This window comes from Siphateles boraxobius, unplaced genomic scaffold (genome assembly GCF_051911475.1).
Source record: "Siphateles boraxobius isolate OS27281-9 unplaced genomic scaffold, OSU_SipBor_1 46, whole genome shotgun sequence".
Classification (NCBI taxonomy): domain Eukaryota; kingdom Metazoa; phylum Chordata; class Actinopteri; order Cypriniformes; family Leuciscidae; genus Siphateles; species Siphateles boraxobius.
In genome coordinates, this window is record NW_027509097.1 from 19,836,460 (window position 1) to 19,860,545 (window position 24,086).

The window sequence follows — 24,086 nt, forward strand, 5'->3', positions numbered from 1 at the left end:
CATGTATAGAAACAGCAGTAAAATATGATAAAAATCGCTGAAAAAGTTTGATGACTTTGCCCCAAAATAAGGTTTAAAACGCCTTTTTCCCCAAAGGTTATTCTTTTACTACGCATCCGCAAGGGTTCTCTCCCTCTCTGACATGCGCGTGCTACACGGCTTGAAGCACAGTTTGTGCACGCTCTTGCTCGCTCGCTCTAGATTCCGGGAGATTTGAACTAATTTGCGGGCATCAGGGAGCCGCTATCAATATGCGGTAGATACTTGGGATGTCTGATATTTACACAACGCACACATACACTGCATATCAAATCTGCTGCCTTTTCAAAGGCTGTTTCATTACTCAAAACCGCAATCATGGGTAAGACTGCCGACCTGACTGCTGTCCAGAAGGCCACCATTGACGCCCTCAAGCAAGAGGGTAAGACACAGGAAGAAATTTCTGAACAAATAGGCTGTTCCCAGAGTGCTGTATCAAGGCACCTCAGTGGGAAGTCTGTGGGAGGGAAAAAGTGTGGCAAAAAACGCTGCACAACGAGAAGAGGTGACCGGACCCTGAGGAAGATTGTGGAGAAGGACCGATTCCAGACCTTGGGGGACCTGCGGAAGCAGTGGACTGAGTATGGTGTAGAAACATCCAGAGCCACCGTGCACAGGCGTGTGCAGGAAATGGGCTACAGGTGCCGCATTCCCCAGGTCAAGCCACTTTTGAACCAGAAACAGCGGCAGAAGCGCCTGACCTGGGCTACAGAGAAGCAGCACTGGACTGATGCTCAGTGGTCCAAAGTACTTTTTTCGGATGAAAGCAAATTTTGCATGTCATTTGGAAATCAAGGTGCCAGAGTCTGGAGGAAGACTGGGGAGAAGGAAATGCCAAAATGCCTGAAGTCCAGTGCTGCTTCTCTGTAGCCCAGGTCAGGCGCTTCTGCCGTTTGTGCTATATAGAGTGAATTTACACCTTTCCCATTAACATGTTTATAAATAACTGAAAAAGCACAAATGCCAGAGCATGTCAGCACACCTCAAGGACCCCAAAAACCCCTTAGACCTCAGAGGGTTAAAGGTGCAGTATGTAAGAGAAACTAGTTTGTGAACTTAGCATGTTTCCTCAATATATTCAAACATATTATGGTATTTTTATGCTTTAGAGGGGGGGAGTGATTTTATGAATATATTAGTTGCTAATAATTTTTTTTCATTGCGGATTTAAAGCCACACTATGCAAGAATTGTACCTTAATGTAACAGCTTCAAAGTCATTTCGGTGGTAAACAAACTCATAGTGGGGCGAATCATCCTGGTAGTAAAGCTTGGGGGGATGCCGCTGGAAAAACCAGCAATGGAAGTTTGAGAGGAGCGCCCCCGACAAATCTCGCGAGAATCACGACATTCTTTACGGCAACGACGTCACACACATCAACAACAACATGAAGCATGAAGACACTTGCGCGTATTTCAGACGTGATACTCGACTGGAAAAATAGTGGAAAAAGCAAAAAAAAACGCGGTCGGAAGAGACTAGGAAAAGGAAACAACAATTTCACTTTGTGAAGAACCGGACAAGAGTCCCACTCGGTCAGGCTTTCACTGTTGAAGTTCATTCCTCTGATTATCATGAGAACAGTTGTCAGTATCTCACATAATTATCAGACCATAAATAAGCCTACACATTGTAAATAGTGTAAACGAGCGCTATTTGCAAACTGTTGTGATAAATTGCAATAATCATGTCTAACGACATCATAACGGCCAATGTTATGAAATAATGCGACGTACATGTAACTTTATTGATGTCATCTGGCATTTTGTAATGTTTACATTACATACACAAAAAAACAAACAAAAATGAAATAATATTATAGGCCTAGGCTATTTACTTATTTATTTAGCTGCAACCATGTAAAAACGTTATAAGCCATCAAACGAGGTTGGCTACTTTAACGTTATTACTATAAAGTAGGCCAACGATTGGCAAAGTTATTATTATCCTATTACCATCATCAGTAGTTCATCTACGATAGCACAATATATACAATTATGCAGTAGCCTAATATTTGTATGAAATCGTGAAACATTACCTGCTCAATGGACATCTTCGGAGTCTAGGAGGGGGTGAGTCTATCAGGCCGTGAGTGCAGAGACGCTCTGCTTGAGTGGTATTTACGACAGTAACGTTAAATATAAGTACTCCACAGTGACTCTAGGGGTAGCTGTTTGACAAAAACGGAATTCCTGCATAGTGTGTCTTTAATCAATCAATCAACTAAAAGATTACTTGGAATCGTTCACAGACCGGCAGTTTGAGACCAATTGATTTAGAGAATTAGAACCAAACAATTAGGGCTGGACGATATGGCCAAATTTTATATCACAATATATTTCTTAATTTCGGTCGATACGATAAAATTTCGATATCGATATGAACAATATAAAAGCCTCAGAAAAAACGCCAAGAATGCCCACAGATGTGAAATTAAAATTCAATTATATAATTTACATTTGCCATTTCATACACTAGTTTTAATATGTAAATTGAATACATATTTTAACGCATTACAAGTTGCAAAATTAAAATGTATTACAGATATGATTACATATGTTTAACATTTTCAAGCAAAAACTATAGCAAAAGGATCATTTAAATGTTGTTTTTCTTAATTGCATTTACTCTCACAGTTAAGACACTTGCGATTGCATTTTCATTAAATGTCCCACAATGAATGTAGCAAAATTCAATGTGCAAATTGAAAATGCATTTCGAGCCGATCACGCCCCCTCCCGCACTGTCAATCACTGCGTGAAGTTTCGGTTTCTTGGATTTTAAAATCATATTTATTGGTCATTCTGAGGTCACATTTGTATTGCGGTCAGGGGCACTCATTCTGTAGCTGAAACTTGCCACGTTGGTGATCAGCCTACTCCTGCTGAGCACTGGCTGCGTCCGCGTGTCTGTGGTGTACGTCATCACGAAAGTAGCCAATTGTGTTCACCAGTACTAACCCCTCCAGATTTCAGTAAGACATTCAAGGTGCAGACCGAAGCTAGTGAGATTAGATTGGGGGCTGTATTAACCCAGGAAACAGAAGGAGAGGAACATTTGGTAGCCTATGCTTCTAGGCTATTAAGAGGAGCAGAAAAAGCTTATTCGGTTTCATAGAAAGAGTGTTTTGCTGTCGTGTGGGCTGTTGAGAAATTGAGACAATACTAGGAAGGGCAACCTTTTCAAGTTGTCACAGATCATGCAGCTCTCACAAGCAGGGTTCGTACACCTTTTCCAAGGTCAAATTCAAACCGTTTTCAAGCACTTTCAAGGTCCATTTTAAAGCTTTTTCCAGCATCTTACACCACCATAAATTACATACCAATACACAGTCAAAATTATTATTTAGTGTTTTTATCACATTAAAAGACTAATGCTATAAACAGGCAAAATTGTGTTTCGTAATAGCAGAAGGATCAGATATTTAAGCAAATCACAAGTTTTATTTTTCAAAATATATCACTGTCTACGTAGATAATGCCTACGAATAATAATTTTCATTATATTAATGTCCAAATATTGCTTCCCAGATAATATGATTATCAGGCTGTAAAACTGAAGAAATTTCAAGGGCTGAAAATATGAAGACAGGATTTTAACAGAAATATTTTACAGGCCTTGGTTTTGGGACACATTATTGATATAGACAAGGTTTTGAACAAAATCTGAGATAGTGCAACAACAACCAGTAATTCAATTTTAACCCACAAGACTCAGACAGCGCACAGGCACCTGCCTAATAAATAGCTTATATTAATTGAAAAAATATATATACATTAGTGATGCACCGAAAATTGTGGCCGATACCGATAACCGATATTAATACTGCTGTTATGGCCGATACCGATATTTACAGATGTCAATATCTCTGTATAGAAAACACATTTTTATGATAATCAAATAAAGAGCTATTTTCCAAAACACTTTTTTTTTTTACTTTTGTAACTTATTTTCAGAAATGACTGATATTGGGCACCTTTACCTGTGTGCAAAATATGTCATCAAATTTTCAGAAGAAAAAGTAAATATTTATATAAAAATACATTTTTATAAAGGATACAAGTGTGTCCTGAATTCACACTATGAATAAGCCAACCCTGAGTATTCTCAATAAACATCTAACTCACTTGAGACCAAGTCACTGTATTCTGTGAACATTGTACAACAGTTCAAAACTTTAAAGTACAGTACTATCCTACTAAGGCAAAAGACCTTAACTTCTATTTTATAGCACAATGTTATGATAACACTTAAAATTTAAGCAATATTAACCCTATTAGACTCACTATGATAAAAATGGCTTCACATGTATAAACAAGAAGTTGAAGTAGTGAGAATAGTTGGAATGTCCTGTATGAACAAAATAATGGAGTATGTTTTTATGTTTCCACTGTTCGATAGCGCCCATGCCTCTCTCTCTCTCTCTCTTTCTCTTTCTCTCTTTCTCTCTCTCTCTCTCACACACACACACACACACACACCATATTCCAGCATTGCAATCTTCACGTCGCAGCCAGTTCATAATAGTCACAGAGCTTCCGAGCAAAGGCAGGGCTACAGATTAGGTGTCCCTAAAGAACTGTATCTAGTAGTTCCGCATTGTAATGGATTTGCTTTCTCGTCGGTTGTTTGACATGGATTTTAACCAGGGTCGTAGCCGATGTGTTGTCCAGAAACCAAGATCACCCAGGATCATTAGAGCTGCTGGCAGTAGTCAAAGCTACCAAGTCGACAGTTTTTTCAACAAATTTACCTGTAGATCTTGATCCGATTACTACTGTACAACAAAATGATTTGGAAATCCATGAGCTATGTAAAAAGGCTAGCTCACAAACTTCTCAGGACCTTTCAAGAGTGCATTACTTACTCAAGAATGGAGTACTGTTTCACAGCTTACTTGATGGAAATAAGGGACAGAAACTACAGCTCATCAAACCAATGTGTTTTCGTAAAGAGTTCTTGCAATATGTACATGATAACCCATTGAGGATTAAAGATAATTGAAGATTAAAAACCCTTCTTCGACTTCTGGACATAGCCTATTGGCCAAATGAGAACTGATGTGAGAACTGATGTGTGTAAGTATTGTAAAGATTGTCAAACATGTCAAAAGTATAAGCCTGTGTTAACCAAGTTGTCTGGATATCTACAGTCTACACTAGTGGTCGAACCCGTTACATGCTTGGGGTTGATTTGATGGATCCCTTCCCAAACAGTGTCAAACAAAATGAACATCTCTAAGTTATTGTTGACTACTGTTCCAAGTGGGTGGAGTTATTCCCTTTAAGAGTGGCAGGAAATCCAAGTAGAGGAAATCTTTACTCGATGGGGCACCCCTGCTTATTTAGTGTCGGATCGTGGAGCTCAGTTTACTTCACAGCTACTTTCCTTAATTTGCGAACAGTGGGGAGTAATACAAAAATTGACCACATCCTATCACCCGTAAACGAATATGACAGAACGGATCAATCGCAACCTAAAGACAATGATTGCTTCATACGTGGGAGATCAGCATCGCCAATGGGATCAATGTTTGCCCGAATTTAGGTTTGCAATCAATACTACTTTCCAAGAGAGCACAGGATACACGCCAGCCGAAGTAGCTCTGGGATGGAAATTAAAGGGACCGTTAGAGAGGGCCTTGCATTGACCTCCTGCTCCTTGTAGTCCTACCTGTAGTGTGTTAGAAAGACAAGAACACCTCATTGACGTTGTGAAGAAAAATTTGGAACGAGCTCAACATAGACAAAAATACTACTATGACCTGCGACGCAAGTACAGTCAATTTCAGGTGGGACATGTAGTCTGGGTCCGTTCTCACCCTTTATTCAGAGCTGAAGAAGGCTTTATGCTAAATTAGCCGTAAAGTGGAAGGGTCCGGCTAAGATTGTCAAATGTCTTGGTCCTGTCAACTATTCTGTTTCTTTCTTAATGATCCTGAAAATGTTGAGGTTTCTCATGTGCAGAATTTGAAAACTTGTTATGGTTATGACAAGTCTCTTTCTGATCAGAGGGGTATGTAACAGTTAAATGTTACTTATGATGCAATTCTAATACCCACCATTAGGGGACACTATTGTTCCTTTATGCTAAATTTAAATACAGGTAGGGAGTAGAAGAAGAGAGAGCTGTTTTCATATTATTTCATATAAAAGGTTATTTTTTCTTCATATTAAATGGTGGCTGTATAAATTGTATTCCATTGTTGTTGAGGTTTATTCTAATGTTTAATATTTTGTTTGTAGAAGGACTCCTTTTACCTACCCTCTTTAGATGTAGCAATGGTGCAGTTGCTTCTGCAAGGTACATGTTAGGAATACAAAGGACTGATGTACCTGCATTATATCTCAAATATTATTGCCTTGGGTCATCAAAACGGGATATTAATCAAGAGGATTAGAACTGTTTTCTGCTCGTGTCTGGAATTGTGGTGTGGAGTACTGAATTTGTACAGGACTGTTACCATGGTTGAAGAACTATGTACATCTACATTGTCTAGAAGGGTTCTTCTTTCACCTATGGACTGTTGCATATAAGTATCACCACATTCATTGCATCCGACATTACACGCTCATATCATGACTATTCATTTTGTATTTATGTATATTTTTTTGGAGTAATTTGTACTATTGTTTTATTGCATGTTCATTTGCTTGGGTTTATTATTGTGCACTTCACTATTGTTGTTTTTTTCCCCATTATGTATCTCTCCAAAGAAAATCAGTTGTCTGTTCTATTGTTTTCTTAACCTCAACCAGTTTAATGATTGTGATAAGTTGATATGTAGATCCCTCCCCAAAAGACTTTCAGATTTATAGTAAACTTTTACTCATAGAAGTACGACTTTGTTATAACATATAAACAACAAAGCTTGATTTTCACCACAGGGGGTTAAGTCTTTAAGTCACATTAGTTTATATCCTACATCTAGAAATGGCTTTACATTTACAGATCTACAATTTTGCCAGTTCTTATTTCATTACAATTAGCCAAATATAAAATAATATTAAATATACTGTATTACATTCAGTCATTATATTTATTAATATAATTGTACCATGTTTGTTCTGTTTTGTTCAGTTTTCCTGCTCTGTTCTTTTTTGCCAATAGTTTGTTAATTTTGAAGCTTTTAATTTTAGTTTGAAGCTCATTGGAAAAAGATACCTGCATACCACTGATTTCTGGCCATCAGATGCTACATGGATGACGTCACCACACTCCTACAGACAAGGCAAGTTTAAGGTCTGGTGCTACCAGTTCACTCTGTTCCATCGCCTCATGTGGCCCTTAAAGCTGTGTTACATCCCCTCTTCAGCAGTCCTGAAGATGGATGCTAAGGCAAACAATTACATCCCGAAGTGGCTAGGACTTCCCCAAGGCCCGTCAAGGGCAGCTCTATCCGGAAGGAACACCTTGAGACTTCTGCTGAAAACTATTAGCTTGGGCTATAAACTGGAGATGGTGAGACTGCCATTCGAACTAAAAGATTCACCTGACCCAGTGGTACAGAGTGCCAAAGTCCAAGACAGAACAGGAAGAAGATGGGACGCATAACAGGCATTAGACCAGGCCATAACCCGGCTGAAACACCAGGAGATCGTGGTCCAAAGCTTCAAGGGAGAAAAGGAAACAGCTTGTGATTTCGGAAGTCAGGAGGGGGGAAGAGGAGGCCTACAGGGTCATGGCAGTGACCCAATCCCAGCAAGGCAGATGGTCCACCTGGGAGGCTGTCACCGACAGGTCCATCACGTGGTCTGATCTATGGAAGTTGCACCAAGCAAGGCTAAGTTTCTTGATCAGAGCCACGTATGACACTCTCCCAAGCCCCCAAAATCTGCACCGCTGTTACGGCACAGAGTCCTGCGAAAGCTAACAGAAGCAAATGAAGCACGCATGCTTGAAGTGAACCATGCCAACCCAACAACATCACAACCGTCCATCCAGTTTGTTAGACAAGGGGGAGAGGCACTCAGTAGCACAGTGAGAGAGAGGTCCTTGCTGACACATGGAGGGGAGTGGGGCCTTAGAGCTGACATGGATCAACAGTTGAAGTTCCATTAGGAGATTCTGATTTGGTCCATCGCCACGAAGACCATCGTTATGGCCGAACTGGTCCATATCTAACTGATTGGGCCAAACTGGATGGGCTGGAGGCTGCCTTTGAAAGAAAAAAGGAGAGGTACGCGGAACTGGCAGCTGCATGCTCACAAGCTGGGTGGAGAGCATATACCTACCCAGTGGAAGTTGGTTGCAGGGGCTTCACTGGAACCTCCATCCAGCGACTCCTTAAGACCCTTGGCATCAGAGCTGCCAAACTGGAGAGAGAGTCCTCAAAGAGCTGGCAGAAGAGGCAGAGCAAGGGAGCTTTTGGCTCTGGCTCCGAAGAAAGGTCAAGGCTTGGGGGGGAAAGATGGATCCTAAGGCTGGCTGCAGGGGGCGGCAGGGAGACGTCCATGCCGCTGCTCTACCACCCAGAGGTGTTCCGGGATTAAAGGAGCGAAACATCAGTGAAGGGTGGCTCACAGCTGACGACCCTGCAGCCGGACCAAAAAAAAACTGGCAGAATTGCCTCAGGCAGAAAAGCATTGCAGGTGGTCTCACCTGTGCTTACAACTAATTCACAGGCCTGTCGATTGCTCGATTGCTCCTGTCTGCCTTGCTGCTGCTGATGAGGAGTTGGTTTGCATCTGTAAGCCTCGTATATCTTTCTGTTTTGAATCATTATTTACTAGCATTCCCTGTTGTTTATACTTCTAAATATAACTTACTCAATATCACATATTAACCTTATATCGCTAGCTTCAATCTAAATCGTTGCTAGCACAACACGCTAGTAATTTGCTAGCCTGTTAGCGTGTCATCAGTGCGCTCATTTATTTATTTAGCTTGCGCCTTTTACCAATCCATCAAACAACTGTGGTGAGTATCCGTCAGTCAAACAAACACGGTGAGTCATGTCATCTCCTCTTATTGTCACTTGCACTTCATGTAACATGTATAGCATAGCCTTCTCTGTCACAGGATTTACATGTGATAAATGCATGGAGATAGTCAGGCTGACGGAGAAGATTTCAGAACTAGAGACACGTATCGAAACATTGAGGTTAATTGTAAGAGTGCAAGGCTTTAGATACTACTTTGGATGTGATTAGCTTAGAGAACACTGAACATTGTTCGGTTCCAGCTATAGTAGAGCCCGTGCAGCAGGGCAATTGGGTCACGGTGAGATGCTGTAGTCGCGGGACAAAACTCCGCTCTTCCGTTCCGATTACAACATCAAACAGATTCTCCCCACTCAGTGAAACACCCACTGAGAATCCTGTTGAATGTGCCCTGGTTATTGGCGATTCTATTACATGGAACGTGAAAATTGAGACACTAGCCACCATAGTCACATGTTTGCCGGGATCAAGAGCGACTGACATCAAAGCAAATTTAAAAGTGCTGGCTAATGCTAATCATAAATTCTTTAAGATTATTATTCACGTCGGCACTAATGATGTTCGACTTCTCCCGTCGGAGATCACTAAAATTAACGTTAAAGAGGTGTGTGAACTTGCAAGTACGATGTCAGGCACTGTAATTTGCTCTGGCCCCCTTCCTGTTCGAAGGAGTGATGAGATGGTTAGTAGACTGTCCTCACTCAATGGCTGGCTGTCTAAGTGGTGTCCGCAAAATAATATAGAATTCATAGACAATTGGAAACGTTTTTGGGGGCAGACCTGACCTGTTGAAAAGAGATGGTTTTCATCCCTCCTGGGATGGTGCTGCTCTTCTCTCTAGTAATATGGCACAAAGTCTTAGAGCTCAAACATGACGATTTGGGGCTCAGGTCAGGAAGCAGACAAACTGGCTAAACCGACCATCTGCTAGCTGCCTCACGTCACTGAGGTCAGAAAATTCCCATCACATAGAGACTCTTTCACCTAGGTATAATCACACAGAGACTGTGTTTGTTCCCCCGAAATTAGGAAATACAAAAAAACTTACAAACCCATCTAAGGTTAAAAATTTAATTGATGTTAACCCCCTGGAGTCGGCTATCGCGCGGGCGCGATAGTCTTGCTTTTTTTCTTATGAGTGCAAAAGAAACTCAAAATACTCTGTTAATTTTGATCTTACATATTAAGTGTTGTACATCATTAGATCCTGATAAATGTCTATTTTTTTGTGGATACTCACAATAAAAACAAAGTGTTGTGCTTTTAGCCAAATAAAGAAAAATAAACATGATGTGCGTTTTGCTTTTACTCTGTGAGTGAAGTCCATTCTGAAACGCGTCCGAAAATTAACTGTAACTTAGGGGTTACTTGTCATACAGGCACGAGTGTTTTTCCATAATGAAGCTTGAACTCTCTTCTTTTAAATGAATTAATTTATATAAAAAAACAAATATTCTCAGTTTATGTAATCTGTATGAAAAGAGAGAGATGTCAGTATTTTTCTTTCCAGCTCATTATACCTCATTACGCGTTAATGTGCAACGCCCACGGAGAGTGCGCGGTATTCAAACGCAAATGATCTAAGGCAAGCCATGCAAACATGCCAACGCCCACCAGCTGGATTATAAAACACATCGTGTTTAGTAAGTATCTTACTACAGATGTGTACACAGCGTATACAATCACTGTGAGGAATAATACTATCTAATAACCCTGAAAAATGTACCAGAAGTGCTGGTAATTTCATTTCGAGGAGCAACGGATCCAGCTGATGTAGTAAGTCATTTATTCTTAAGTGCTTTGTTTTAATCGCGATATTGAATAGTGTCTGAATGTAAACCGCAAAAAGACTGTTTAAATATGAATTGCGTGTCTGTGTGTAGGCTAAATGATGAATGAACGGCACAGGCGCGCGCTTTGTTTACTACAGTTATACAGCGCGTGTCTGTGCCGTTCATTCACTCTCGCACCTACATTAGTAAACGTTATGTTTACATGAACACATCCAAACTATATTGCTATAGCCTACTAAGATGAGTAAAAATAGACTGAAATATGTTGAAATAAAATGTCTGTATAACCAACAAACTGCAAATTCACATGTATATGCTAATATATCATACACAATATGTTAGAGACTAAATATGAATCTTTAGACAAGATTTTGTGATTAGTTTTGGATAGATTATAAAGTTTAGACTGTAAAAAAAGACTACTGTCACATTAAATAGGTAAGCTTTTGTTAACCAATTTCTGCTCATAGTTAAATATACTATAGTATGATGTTTTGTCAAAAATAAAGAAGGTACATTGAATTATCAACTAAGATGTTATTATAGTGTTTGTTCCAATATTCAAACTAAAGAAATCCTTACCTTTTATAATACGTATGATAAAATGTATACTTTTTACAAAGAAATACACTTGAAATATTGTTAAAATTGTAATTGTTGTTGTAATTGTAACCTATTTGTAATTGGTTACAATTTCTAATTGTAAAATATGTATATATAGATAATTTCTTTTTGTCCTTGCATTTTTTGGGATCCTGTGACACACCTGTGTGAAAGGCTAATTAATATGCAGCTCATTATGTATGTGGCACATTATCCGGCCTTTGTCTTCGAAGGTGTGAACACGCCTCCACGCATATGCCTTTCCAAACAAAAGGTGTCTTATAAAATTTAAATCAATGTATTGTTTTGTGTAAATGATTAGGCAGGATGATTTTCAGATCATTTTGAAGCAAAAAGTCTAGGCCAGTGGTTTTCAAACATTTTCAAGAGGGACCCTTTTTTTTCTCTTTTTCTTTTTTTTTGATGCGACCCATAGGCTTGTGCGCAGAAAAAAATCAGCTCAGCACTTTTTTAACCACTTTTGATGATGCACGTGCACATGCTGATCCTTGACGCGATTGCAACGCAAAGTCGATTCTGAACTAATTTGATCAAGCTAAAGCCCTACATACAGGAATTTTAACCAATTAATAGTCTATCGTTTGCTGCATGCTTAAAAAATACACAAAACATATTCCCCAACAAATTCTTTAAACGTAATATTCAGAACAGAACAACAATTTAAAAAATAATAACTATAAACAAGCCAAAACGAAATAATTTAAAGCGAAAGTAAAAGTAAGGGGCATTATGCTCACATAACTATCTCATTAGAATCATAATGTTTCAATATTCGCGAATCGCGATGTATTTGATGGTAAACTATTCTTTATTATAGGCTTTGTACAGTGCTTGAAGTGGGAAAAGAAAGGTGCCGGTACTCTCTTGCATTGGCAAATCATGACATTTGAGATTTCTACAGTGAAAAACAAAACTTATAACAAAACTTATTGTGCGTGTGTATAAGTCCTGCGTGTGTGCACGTGCGTGCGAAAACGGAACTCCTCCAAGTCTGCAAGTCCAAAAATACATTTAGATTACTACATTTTATTTAATTAAATGCATTTATGGTGAGATTATTATATTTTCACGTCAATCTGTGTTTTGACCACGAACCATGAGCTGTCACTTTAATTCACCGCGTGCAGCACAGCAAAAATAGACTCGGAACGATCTCTGCTGTATACGCACAGCACCAGGAGCGCATTGACGGACCGCATGCGCGTGCAGTGTGAAAGCTCGAACCTGTTAACATGGGTGTGGAAAAAATACGCACTGCAAACAAAGTATATCAACGGGCGTGTCACTGGCGCTTTTTCTGTCAGTGGTCGAGTACCGGCTACATGCGAGAAGTAGCGGTAGGCTACACAAGAAAAAGTGCAGGTACGCTTAAGAGGAAAATGTAGAAGTGCCGTTCCTGCTTATCGGTGAGTAGCTACCGCCCCACTTCGAGCACTGGCTTTTTCAACTTCACTCACGTTGCAATATCGACAGGAAAAAATCATCCTTTTCACATGTGCAAAAATGTGCATGGAAACATCACAGTTGAGCGGTGCTTACGCTGAATGGTACGAATTGTAGTGTACTACTGCTATTTAAACAGAGCAGTGTGATTTTTATATTAGGTAGACTATTTTATTATTTTAAAACACAACATTGTGCTTTTGTCAAACTGTAAACTCTTGTCAAACTTAACCTACCACTGTCACCCAACCAAAATCACACACAGTTTAAAAGCAAACATATTTATAATTCAAATGAGAATAAAGTTAGTGTTAATTACAATTTTAAGGAAAACAAATATATTGATCTGAAATGTGTGTGTTGCTGCCAATGGAGCGAACGAGAGTGTGCTGCGGAAGCCGCAAGGAACGACGAGTGTTTGTGTGTTGCTGCCGATGGAGCGAACGAGAGTGTGTTGCGGAAACCGCAATAAAAGACGAGTGTTTGTGTTTTGCTGCCGATGGAGCGAACGTGTGTGTGTTGCGGATGGAGCGAACGAGTACGTGTTTTGTGTATATATATTAATGAGAAGGGTGGGCCTGCTTATTCTGCATAAACTGGTCCCAAGCCGGTTCGCAGGACAAGAGGGCAACACGCATGTCAGGAGAAGCATTCAGTTTGTTTCGTTGTTTCTTCATTTTGGTCAGGTGACTTGGATTATTTATTTTGCATGAATTTGAATGTTTTTTTAGTGTACTTCTAAACAAAGCTATTATTATTAATATTATTAGAAAACGAGAGATTTTTTTATTTAAATCACTGGCGATCCATTTTTTTATTCTCGCGACCCACCCGAGGGACCCAGGGTTTGAAAACCACTGGTCTAGGCAACAACACTCATTAGTCAAAAGTCTTGTGGACACATATTTAGTATGTGTTTTGTGGCCTTATTTCAGACACTAAGTTTTAGTTTTTTCAATAACCACACATAAACATTATTCTCTAAAAAATGTCAGAGCATGTCAGAACACCTCAAGGACCCCAAAATCCCCTTAGACCAAAGAGGGTTAAAGGTGCAGTATGTAAGAATGACAACTAGTGGTCTAAATGGGTACTGCAGTCAAATTCAAAATATCTGAGATTGTGGTTTCCCCCGCCACCTGCTCCTCAGACTGGACGGCGCTCACAAGGCTTGCCAGTTTGAGCACACATAACATGAACGAGCGCAATGGACAATGAAAATTGGCAAATTGGCAACGTGCAGTATCACAGACCAAAACAGTAACAAACATTCCAGCCAGGAAACCTTCAAATAAAATAACTGGCTGTAGAAGTGTTTTTCAGAGAAACGAGTTTGTGAACTTAGCATGTTTCCTCAATATATGCAAACATATTATGGTATTTTTATGCTTTAGAGGGGGGAGTGAAAAAGTTACATACAGCATCTTTAAGTGCTATGTGGTGGTACATTCTCCTAAATTTTCTCCTGTTTGGTGTGTTGAGAATTATATTAAAAGTCTCCTTGAGTATCTCCTTTGTTGTGAGCTTTATTACAGCCACCTATCCGTGACAATAATATAATAATGCTAACAAATAGTTAATTTTATGAATTTTTTAGTTGCTAATATTTTTCTTTCATTGCGGATTTAAAGGCACACTATGCAAGAATTGTACCTTAATATAACAGCTTCAAAGTCATTTTGGTGGTAAACAAACTCATAGTAGGGCGAATCATCCTGGTAGTAAAGCTTTGGGGGGGGGACACCGCTGGAAAAACCAGCAATGCAAGTTTGAGAGGAGCGCCCCCGACAAATCTCTCGAGAATCACGACATGCTTTACGACAACGACGTCACACACATCAACAACAACATGAAGCATGAAGACACTTGCGCGCATTTCAGACGTGATACTCGACTGGAAAAATACTGGAAAAAGCAAAGAAAACGCGGTCGGAAGAGACTAGGAAAAGGAAACGACAATCTGACATCGTGAGGAACCGGACAAGAGTCCCACTCAGTCAGGCTTTCACTGTTGAAGTTCATTCCTGTGATTATCATGAGAACAGTTGTCAGTATCTCACATAATTATCAGACCATAAATAAGCCTACACATTGTAAATAGTGTAAACGAGCGCTATTTGCAAACTGTTGTGATAAATTGCAATAATCATGTCTAACGACATCATAACGGCCAATGTTATGAAATAATGCGACGTACATGTAACTTTATTGATGTCATCTGGTATTTTGTAATGTTTACATTACACACACAAAAAAAACACACACAAATGAAATAATATAGTAGGCCTAGGCTATTTACTTATTTATTTAGCTGCAACCATGTAAAAATGTTATAAGCCATCAAACGAGGTTGGCTACTTTAACGTTATTACTATAAAGTAGGCTAACGCTTGGCAAACTTATTTTTATCCTATTACCATCATCAGTAGTTCATCTACGATAGCACAATATATACAATTATGCAGTAGCCTAATATTTGTATGAAATCGTGAAACAGGCCGTGAGTGCAGAGACGCTCTGCTTGAGTGGTATTTACGACAGTAACGTTAAATACAAGTACTCCACAGCGACTCTAGGGGTCGTTGTTTGACAAAAACGGAATTCCTGCATAGTGTGTCTTTAATCAATCAATCAACTAAAAGATTACTTGGAATCGTTCACAGACCGGCAGTTTGAGACCAATTGATGTAGAGAATTAGAACCAAACAATTAGGGCTGGACGATATGGCCAAATATTATATCACAATATATTTCTTAATTTCGGTCGATACGATAAAATTTCGATATCGATATGAACAATATAAAAGCCTCAGAAAAAACGCCAAGAATGCCCAGAGATGTCTGTACCTACAATCTTCTGGAAAATGAATTGGCCAAGTCTATGAAACCTGCTGGAGTGTTTTGGTACTGCAGCATAACAAACTACATGAACCAATGAAATAACCCATCATGACAATAATATTCTCTTCTCAATACCTGCTACAAGACTATGGAAGCATTTGGGTAGCAATATTTAATTTGAAATGTAATATGCAAAATGACAATGCAATATGTAAAATGGCAATGGATTTCTGTTTTTAAAAGTACATTTGCCATTACATTTGTGCAACGTTTGGTGCAAAATTAAAATTCAATTATATAATTTACATTTGCCATTTCATACACTAGTTTTAATATGTAAATTGAATACATATTTTAACGCATTACAAGTTGCAAAATTAAAATGTATTACAGATATGATTACATATGTTTAACATTTTCAAGCACAAACTATAGCAAAAGGATCATTTAAATGTTATTTTTCTTAATTGCATTTACTCTCACAGTTAAGACACTTGAGATTGCATTTTCATTAAATGTCCCGCAATGAATGTAGCAAAATTCAATGTGCAAATTGAAAATGCATTTCGAGCCGATCACGCCCCCTCCCGCCCTGTCAATCACTGCGTGAAGTTTCGGTTTCTTGGATATTAAAATCATTTGTATTGATCATTCTGAGGTCACTCAGCATCCCCACATGCTCCAAATTCACGCAAAAAACTCTTGTTTGCTTGTGCCGGTTAAAGTGTTGTTGGTGCTGCTTCTATCGGGTGGAACTGCTTCAGATGGTGGAACAGATTTGATGTGTTCCCGCTGCTAGTCGGCACCACTCTTCAGCACATTTTGCAGCGCGCTGAAACCTGAAGTTTCAGATCTCAGCTGAAACACCACTGAATTTATACCACTGAATTAGTCTTTCCTCTCATCAACTATTTCGTCTGCTTTCTCCTCACTTGTGGAAGCTCGTTAAGTCACATTTGTATTACGGTCAGGGGCGCTCATTCTGTAGCTGAAACTTGCCACGTTGGAGATCAGCCTACTCCTGCAGAGCACTGGCTGCGTCCGCGTGTCTGTGGTGTACGTCATCACGAAAGTAGCCAATTGTGTTCTGCTCTTTCTGACGGCTGTGCGCCTAACGTCAGTCAGTGACAAATGCTGTATATCGAAAATGCGATTAAAAATCATATCACCGTTATCGAAAAAACATATACCGCGATATATATTGATATTGAATTATTGTCCAGCCCTACAAACAATGAAAAGAAAGTTCTACTCTGTTCTCCATACAAGAACATTCCAAACTGGTGGAATTACGGCGCCTATCCAACCCCCGCACATTTGCTTATATCTGGTTGTAATTGCCCAGAAAAGAAAAACAATCCATGTTGACAGAGTTTCTGTAAGTTTAAAACAAAACAAAAAGCTCAGATGTCAAAACAGCAGGATGTGTCCTGGCGTAGACCTCTGCATGGCTCCCTCACTATTCAGTTCCCAATGTCTAAATGCTGCCCTCAGTCTGAATTTACTGAGCAGTGAAACGTGAAATCTTTGTTAGTCTCTAAATTTTCAATTGTCATTGAGCAATTCAAACTCAAACTCACCTGTGACATTGGTGTGAACTTGTTACTTTGTTGCTGTGACAAACAAAGATGTTAGAGGATGGTGTGACATCTGTTTTGGCCTTTCCCTCAAAATTGCTCCTGTCTCCTTGCTCTCTTAGAGCAGCGTTATCTTTATTGTACTGACTCAGTCCAGAGGAAACATCTGTCTTCTTTTGCTCAGAGCTGGGCACTGCATCTGAGGTTTCCTTGTGTCTTTCCGTCCGTGTGTACACGGATGAACTTTCCTCCAAGTTGGCATACCGTTCAGACAGCTCCCGCCTTCTCTCGGCCTTGTAGCGGGCGATACGTTCAGCTTTGGATTCCAGAGATGAGCCTTGCAAAGAGTTCACAGCATCCATTATCTCTCACCCCAGTTACACGTTCTTGCTCACTTCCAAGTGGACAACAAGTCTGTCGATACCATTCCACTGTTGAGAGAGATGAACAAAATGAGATGCCTGTTCTTAAATAAATAAAAAATGCCTCTGTTTAGGCACTGAATGAAACAAAAATATGAACAAAAACATGCAATTGAATATAAAACAATGGCACAATCACTAACAATTCTTCCTATGGTAGTTTTTTTGTCAGCCAGGACCTGTCGAATGAAAGCCTACAAAATGAGAGAGAAGTGATTGGCTGAAAGAAAACACACAGAACTCAAACACCTGCCCACATTGCTGTGATTCTCATATTACCCTTAACAGCCCCAGAGAAAGATAAAGAGAGAGATTAGCACAAAAGTGCACTTAACACACACAAGTTCTCCGTTTCGACACCTACGGAGCCGCCTTCTCGTCTACTACAGGGGTTTTCAAACCTGTCCAGCAGGCCCCTCAGCACTGCACATTCTGCATGCCTCTCTTATCTTACACACCCACTTAAGAGCTGTGTTCGAAACTGCCCCCTATACCTTCATTCATGACTCCACTAATATAGTCCACTTGAAGGTGTGAATGAAAACGATTAAATTCGGACACAGAGTGTGCCGGAAGGGCTGCCGTCTAATAATTATTTGAAATTTAGCATACTACCAGCTCCAGTAGTAATGAAAAGATTTATCTTGAACTCTGTCATGAAAACTAGCATGTATAATAAAATTTATTAAAATAATCAATTAAAAAGGAATTTATACCTTCATTCGGCACAACTCTCACAGTACGTTAATGGGTATTCTTTAGCCGTTGAGCGTACATTGGTTGTTCACTCGTTATTGCGGTGCATTGTTGGACTCGTGCACTCAATAATGTCCACTATGGTTTCAGGCACCACTACATATTAGCATCCCCTTCAAATAGTGCCCTGTTTAAGGGTATAAGGGGCGATTTCGAACACAGTCCTGGGCTCAACGACTAGAGAATACCCATAATGCATTGTGACGGTCGCACCGAATGAATTTCCGCGTCTCGCCAGAAAATGGCACCCGCAGGTGAATCGTCCATCCCTTTTCCAAGCCGCTGGTCCAATGTGGCTAAAGTGTAATATTACATCATACAGGTATAAAATACCTTTTTCATTGATTACTAAAATGTTTGATTAAGGTTTATACATTCTAGATTCCATGATATAGTTCCAGATAAATATTTTTATTACTACTGGACCTGCCAGTTTGCCAAGTTTCAAATGATTATTATTCAGCAAGCACAAACTATGCAAAAGAGGCAGCCCTCAGTGTCTAAATTTGCGCACTATTTTTCATTCACTCCTTATAGTGGACTACATTAGTGGAGCAGGGTTCTACGCTAAGGTTTTTCCCAAGGAGCACATGTGCTCCTAAATGAAAAAATCTAGGAGCACACAAAGACATTTTGAAGCGCAGTGAAAAATTTTCAAGTAACAGAGTTTAACAAACTGTTTATTATATATATATATATATATATATATATATATATATATATATATATAAACACAACGTGTGTGCTCCTCTTTCTGTTCAACTATGGTGTGAAACCGTCGTTTTGATGCAGAAGTATAAATCACACTTTACAATCACTTTAGTAAAACACAACAAGGGGAACGTGTTGCTCTCAGGAGGATGAGCACATCAGGAACACCTGTGAATCTGCATCTTTGACTGCAGAGGCTTTTTCCACAACATGGAGGAGAAACTAGTTTAAATGAGAGTATTAGTATTTACTAGTATTAGTCAACTAAAACTAGACTAAAAATAAAACAATTTAGATGACTAAAATATAATGGGTTTAGTTCAATTGTAATGCATTCATTTAGACGAGACATTTAGACATAGTTGACGAGAATGTCAATAGATTTTCGTCATAGTTTTTGTCATTCAAAACTAGTTTTTATTTAGTTATCTTCTCGTTTTCGAATATGGTAGGTTGTAGTTACTCGCACATTGTGCTCGTAAATCATTTTTCCGGTTCGCACGGATCGATTTTTAGGGGCATATGCAAGCAAAATGGTCGCACTGTAGAGCCCTGTGGAGCAATGTAGGGAATACTGAATGAGGGTATAGGGGGCGATTTCGAACACAGCCCAGGTCTTGCAATCCTTTCTAATGAGCTGATGAGTTAAATCAGGTGCAAGTTAACTTAACACAGTTCCTAAAATGTGGTAGTGATGGCAAGACACAAAACCTCATTTGGAACGTTCTAAATAGCCAGCAACTTATGGGGAATTTTGAGAGTCATATTAAAGGGATGGTTGATCCGATTTCACTTTTTTCATTTTAAATAGTGTGTAATGTTGCTGTTGGTGCATGAACAGTATCTGCAAAGTTGCTGCGCTGAAAGTTTAACGTAAGCAGAGATATCGTCTTTTAAAAATCAGGAAGTTTAATGCCTACAAAAACGACTCGAATGGGACTACAACGATACTTCCCGGGTTTTATACGTAACTAACTCATAATCAACCCTCCCTCCGGAATATTCAAAAAAGGGAGCAGGGCCATATTTCTGCGGCTTTTTTCGAAGAGGAAGAGTTATAGTGGAGAGCAGTACCCATGCCGTCGAAAGGGTGTTATTTTCACCCAGCTTTCAGGTCTTCTGTGTTCGGGCTTCCTACGGACGCTGTAGTTCGTCAACAATGGCTACAAATTATGTTTGATTATGTTCAAGAAAATTACAATCGTAATTTAGCTCTCTGTGCTGCACATTTTACGGAAGACAGCTTCCAGAATTCAATGTTGGATTCAACAACAAAATGTTACTAAAGCATGAAGCAGTTCCAACTTTAAAACATGAGGCAGCAGTTGTTGGGTCACAACCAGCAAGTAAGACTTAATAATTTTAAATGTATTTGCATGTATAATTTTAGACATAATGCTTTAGTTTTTATCAAGGACGTAAACAAATGCCAGCGCTGGCTTTAGTAGCCACTTAGTTATGTTATTTCGTGTGTCTATGACAAATGTGTACAAACATTTTGGACCTGAATTGATAATTATGTACTAATTTTGTAAATATATTTTCCATGTATACTTTATGACGTAATTCTTCATTTTGTTCAAGAACGTAAACCAATGCCAACGCTGTTTGTAGCTATTAGTTCTTTGCTATTTTGTGTGTATAAGACAAACGTGTATAAAGTTGAAAAAATTATATGTAATCGCAACAGCAAACTTCAGCTGCTGTTATCAGATGTTTTCACGTTCTGTTGGCATTTTAACACAGTTGCCACATGTACACCTAAAGAAAACGATACACCGAGTAAACTAAGTTTTGTGAATAGATAAACGGTTGTTCTTTATATAGACAAAACAATAACTTTAAAAAACGGTATTACTCAGTCATTTATTCAGTTAAATTAAACATTTAATCAGGAGAAAACCGTATATCAAAAGCTAACAAGCACAGCAGTAGCATTTTCAAGTAACAGCATATCGAAATTCTTATATAATAGTAGTAGAATAGAATAATAATAATGATTAAAAAATGTACCATTCAGAAACGTTTTGTAAGAGCCGTGTTTGGGGAGGTTCTGCTTGACTCTCTTCATTGCCGCTTTCTGGGTCTGATTCTGGCTCAAGCTGATACGCAGTATTGACACCTTTATTTACATTGATTTGACCGGAGCACATGCAGCTTTCGCCTGTAAAGGTAATGGGTTTCCGTGCGCTACGCAGTTTAGCCAATTGCAACACATCGGCCCAACTAACCAATCTGAGCCCATTGCCTATTTCTGAGGGAGTGGTTTCATAGAATCAGGAAGTCAACCGGTCGTTCAAATGACAGAGGAGAAAGCGGCTTACAAGAAAGGTGAAATTTATGAAAAATAAGGCTTAAAAAAAAAACACGAAGACATGTTATATTGCACCCCATAAACAGTCATGCAAAGAAAAAAAGCAGTAAACCACCCCTTTAATACATAAACCTTTCATATAGAGTGCTAATAAGTAAGCACATAAGTAAATAAATGGCAATATACAGTATTTATCAATGTCCAATGAAAAATATATATATGAAATGTGTCAAAATACTTGCTTATTGACTTGATTTACTTATTTAATGATAATTTATTGAAAGTCTTACTCATTATTATGGCACTCAAAGTCCTCCATAGCAACTCACATTTGATTTCAATACAGTTTGGAGTTAGCATCTTGCTGAAGCTAATGGTTAGATACCCTAGTTGTAAGTATAAAATAATTACTGTTCTATCAATATTTCTGAGAATTTAACAAATTTGTTTTCACTGAGCTTGTTGCAGAAGGTATCTTATAAGGCAACATAATCAATTAGCATCGTATCAGTGTGTGCATGTGTGTGTCTGTAAACAACTGTGAATGATGGAGGCTCTGATTTTGCTGTAGAAATCTATTAATTATGAGCTGGTGAGGGTGTGTTTGTGCTATCGGGAGTTTGGGGATACGAAGAGAAGTTAGCACGGTGCTCCTGGATTCCTGCTGCTGGGTGCAGGGGTTAATGGGCCACATATGGGACCTCACTTTTAATTGCTTCAACACGGAGCAAGGGTGAGAGGGAGAAAGGCAGAAAGAAACAAAATGGATGTGTTGAACAATAATTGGAAGGGAAAGAATAAGTTTGTGATAGAGCGCAAAAGAGAGCAAGGCGATTGCTCCTGAAGATAGAGTATTGAAGGTGAGAATAAAAAATGATCATGGGACAAAGGAAAAGACAGATGGGAGGAGGGTGTGGAATAGCAGGGAAGAGGAACAAGGTAATAGTGGAGTCATAGATGAGATTGGCCTACATCATTTTGAGAGAAGCCGTAATCTCTCATGTCAAAAGACATATGCAAGACTTTTTCTCTATTTCTATTGTTAGTGATTTTTCAGAACATATTTTCATGTTTTTATGCCATCAAGAGCTGTTGTTGATCCAAAGGTCAGACATTATGACAAATCATATTTATAATAATTTGTCCTGGTAATTTTCCATTTTTTTGGTTTGAGACCAGCAGATTTAAAGATCCAGTGCAAAGTACATCAATCACAGGGACATTGAGCTACAGCGATTTTGTATTTATCTGGACATTTATCAAGGTCTGGTTACAAAGCATGAAGTAATGATAAATAATCCCTACCCATAAAGTTTAACCTATTGCAGAAGGTAAAATGAATATATGATCATCTGAGGACTTCCTACAGTAACAGGGTCCAGGAGACATAAAATCATTGTTGATGAACATGACCAAAAATGCCAAAAACAACTGAACCCACAATTCTCCTTCCAAGGGAGTAAATACCACGAGAGGCAAAACGTCTCACATTGGATCTATGATTAGAAGTGTGCATAATTTTACAAGCCATCTAGGGGTCCACTGTGTGTTCCTTGTTACTACCTATAAAGGAGTGCTTAAACCAAGAACTCACTTGTTTGAACAAGTACAGATTTTTTTTTATAATCAAGAGCAGAATACATTTGGAAAGACATCAGCAGCAGGAAGTTTTGTGCTTATAATGTGGGGAATTCACGCAAATATGTTCCGCAAAAACAGTAAGAGTAATTGAGCGCTACAGTGTCCTCTCTCTCCCTCTCGTTACGACAACTAAATGTGAAATGCACACTGCAATAAAAGGCTTGCCAATGCAACGTTCATAAAAAAAGAAGTGTGCAGCTGGTGCAATGTAGTTTTGTGTTATACTCGGTAGGTACAATATACCAATGAAACATTTTATCAAGTAAAAAAAAAAAAAGAGAAACCATGAACAGAAAATTTGGTAACAGCAGTTTCTAAATCAGTTCCTACTTGTCTAACCGATTGAACAGCCATAAATAATCTGTTATATGAAGAGTTGAGAGCCAGAGTTCTTTATCAACAGAAGGCATAGAATCAATGACTACTTGTGTGAGAAGGGGTAAGAGAGGAGAATGAATTAAGTTCTGACTGATTTTAGCAAAAAAAGAACTTGATTAACATAAGGAACAATATCAAATGGTATAAAAAAAAATGCCAAACAGCTTCTGACTGTTCAAGCTCGCCGTTTCTTTAAAGTTACACAACTGAGTAATCAGTGCTTGTGCAGACAAGCAAAGTCAAAGGCATTAAAAACTCTTTCAAAAGACTAAAGACCTGAGCAAATGCACTAAATATTTCAAAGGCTGAAAACAGCTTCCTGAATGCTTTAAAGACTCAGTGGAGGAAACCTGTGTCCAAATCTTTATTGATATATCACAAATAGTGATCACATCTTTGATTTCTAGCCAAATCGAATAATAAAGCCCTGAAGAACCGTCCGGGTATTTGTGACCTTTGATCCCTGAAGTCACAATGGAAGAGAGAGGAAGTGTTGCCTGAAAAGCAGCTTCCCTTGTAATATCCTGAAATCTCACAGTAACCCACATGCTTGCCAAGTACATCCATCAGACCAACATTTAACAAAATGTTTGGGAATTTAAATC

The 24,086-nt window shown here is 38.9% G+C and overlaps 1 protein-coding gene and 1 long non-coding RNA gene across 5 annotated transcripts in view; both read right to left on the minus strand.

Annotated features, from left to right (window-relative positions):
* LOC143710229 (uncharacterized) overlaps nucleotides 1-24,086 on the minus strand; it is a 202,693-nt gene that overhangs the window by 154,139 nt on the left and 24,468 nt on the right. The gene's annotated exons all lie outside the window — the stretch shown is intronic.
* The window catches only part of svild (supervillin d), a 195,653-nt gene that overhangs the window by 106,399 nt on the left and 65,168 nt on the right, over nucleotides 1-24,086 (minus strand). For 2 of the 3 annotated variants that reach the window (XM_077201228.1, XM_077201227.1), the window contains exon 2: nucleotides 17,263-17,690. In XM_077201228.1, the coding sequence (XP_077057343.1) occupies nucleotides 17,263-17,621 (359 nt within the window). In that variant the 5' untranslated portion in view covers nucleotides 17,622-17,690. Of the gene's footprint in view, nucleotides 1-17,262; nucleotides 17,691-17,824; nucleotides 18,023-24,086 lie in introns of those variants that run through there. The other variant, XM_077201229.1, reaches the window with a different exon arrangement.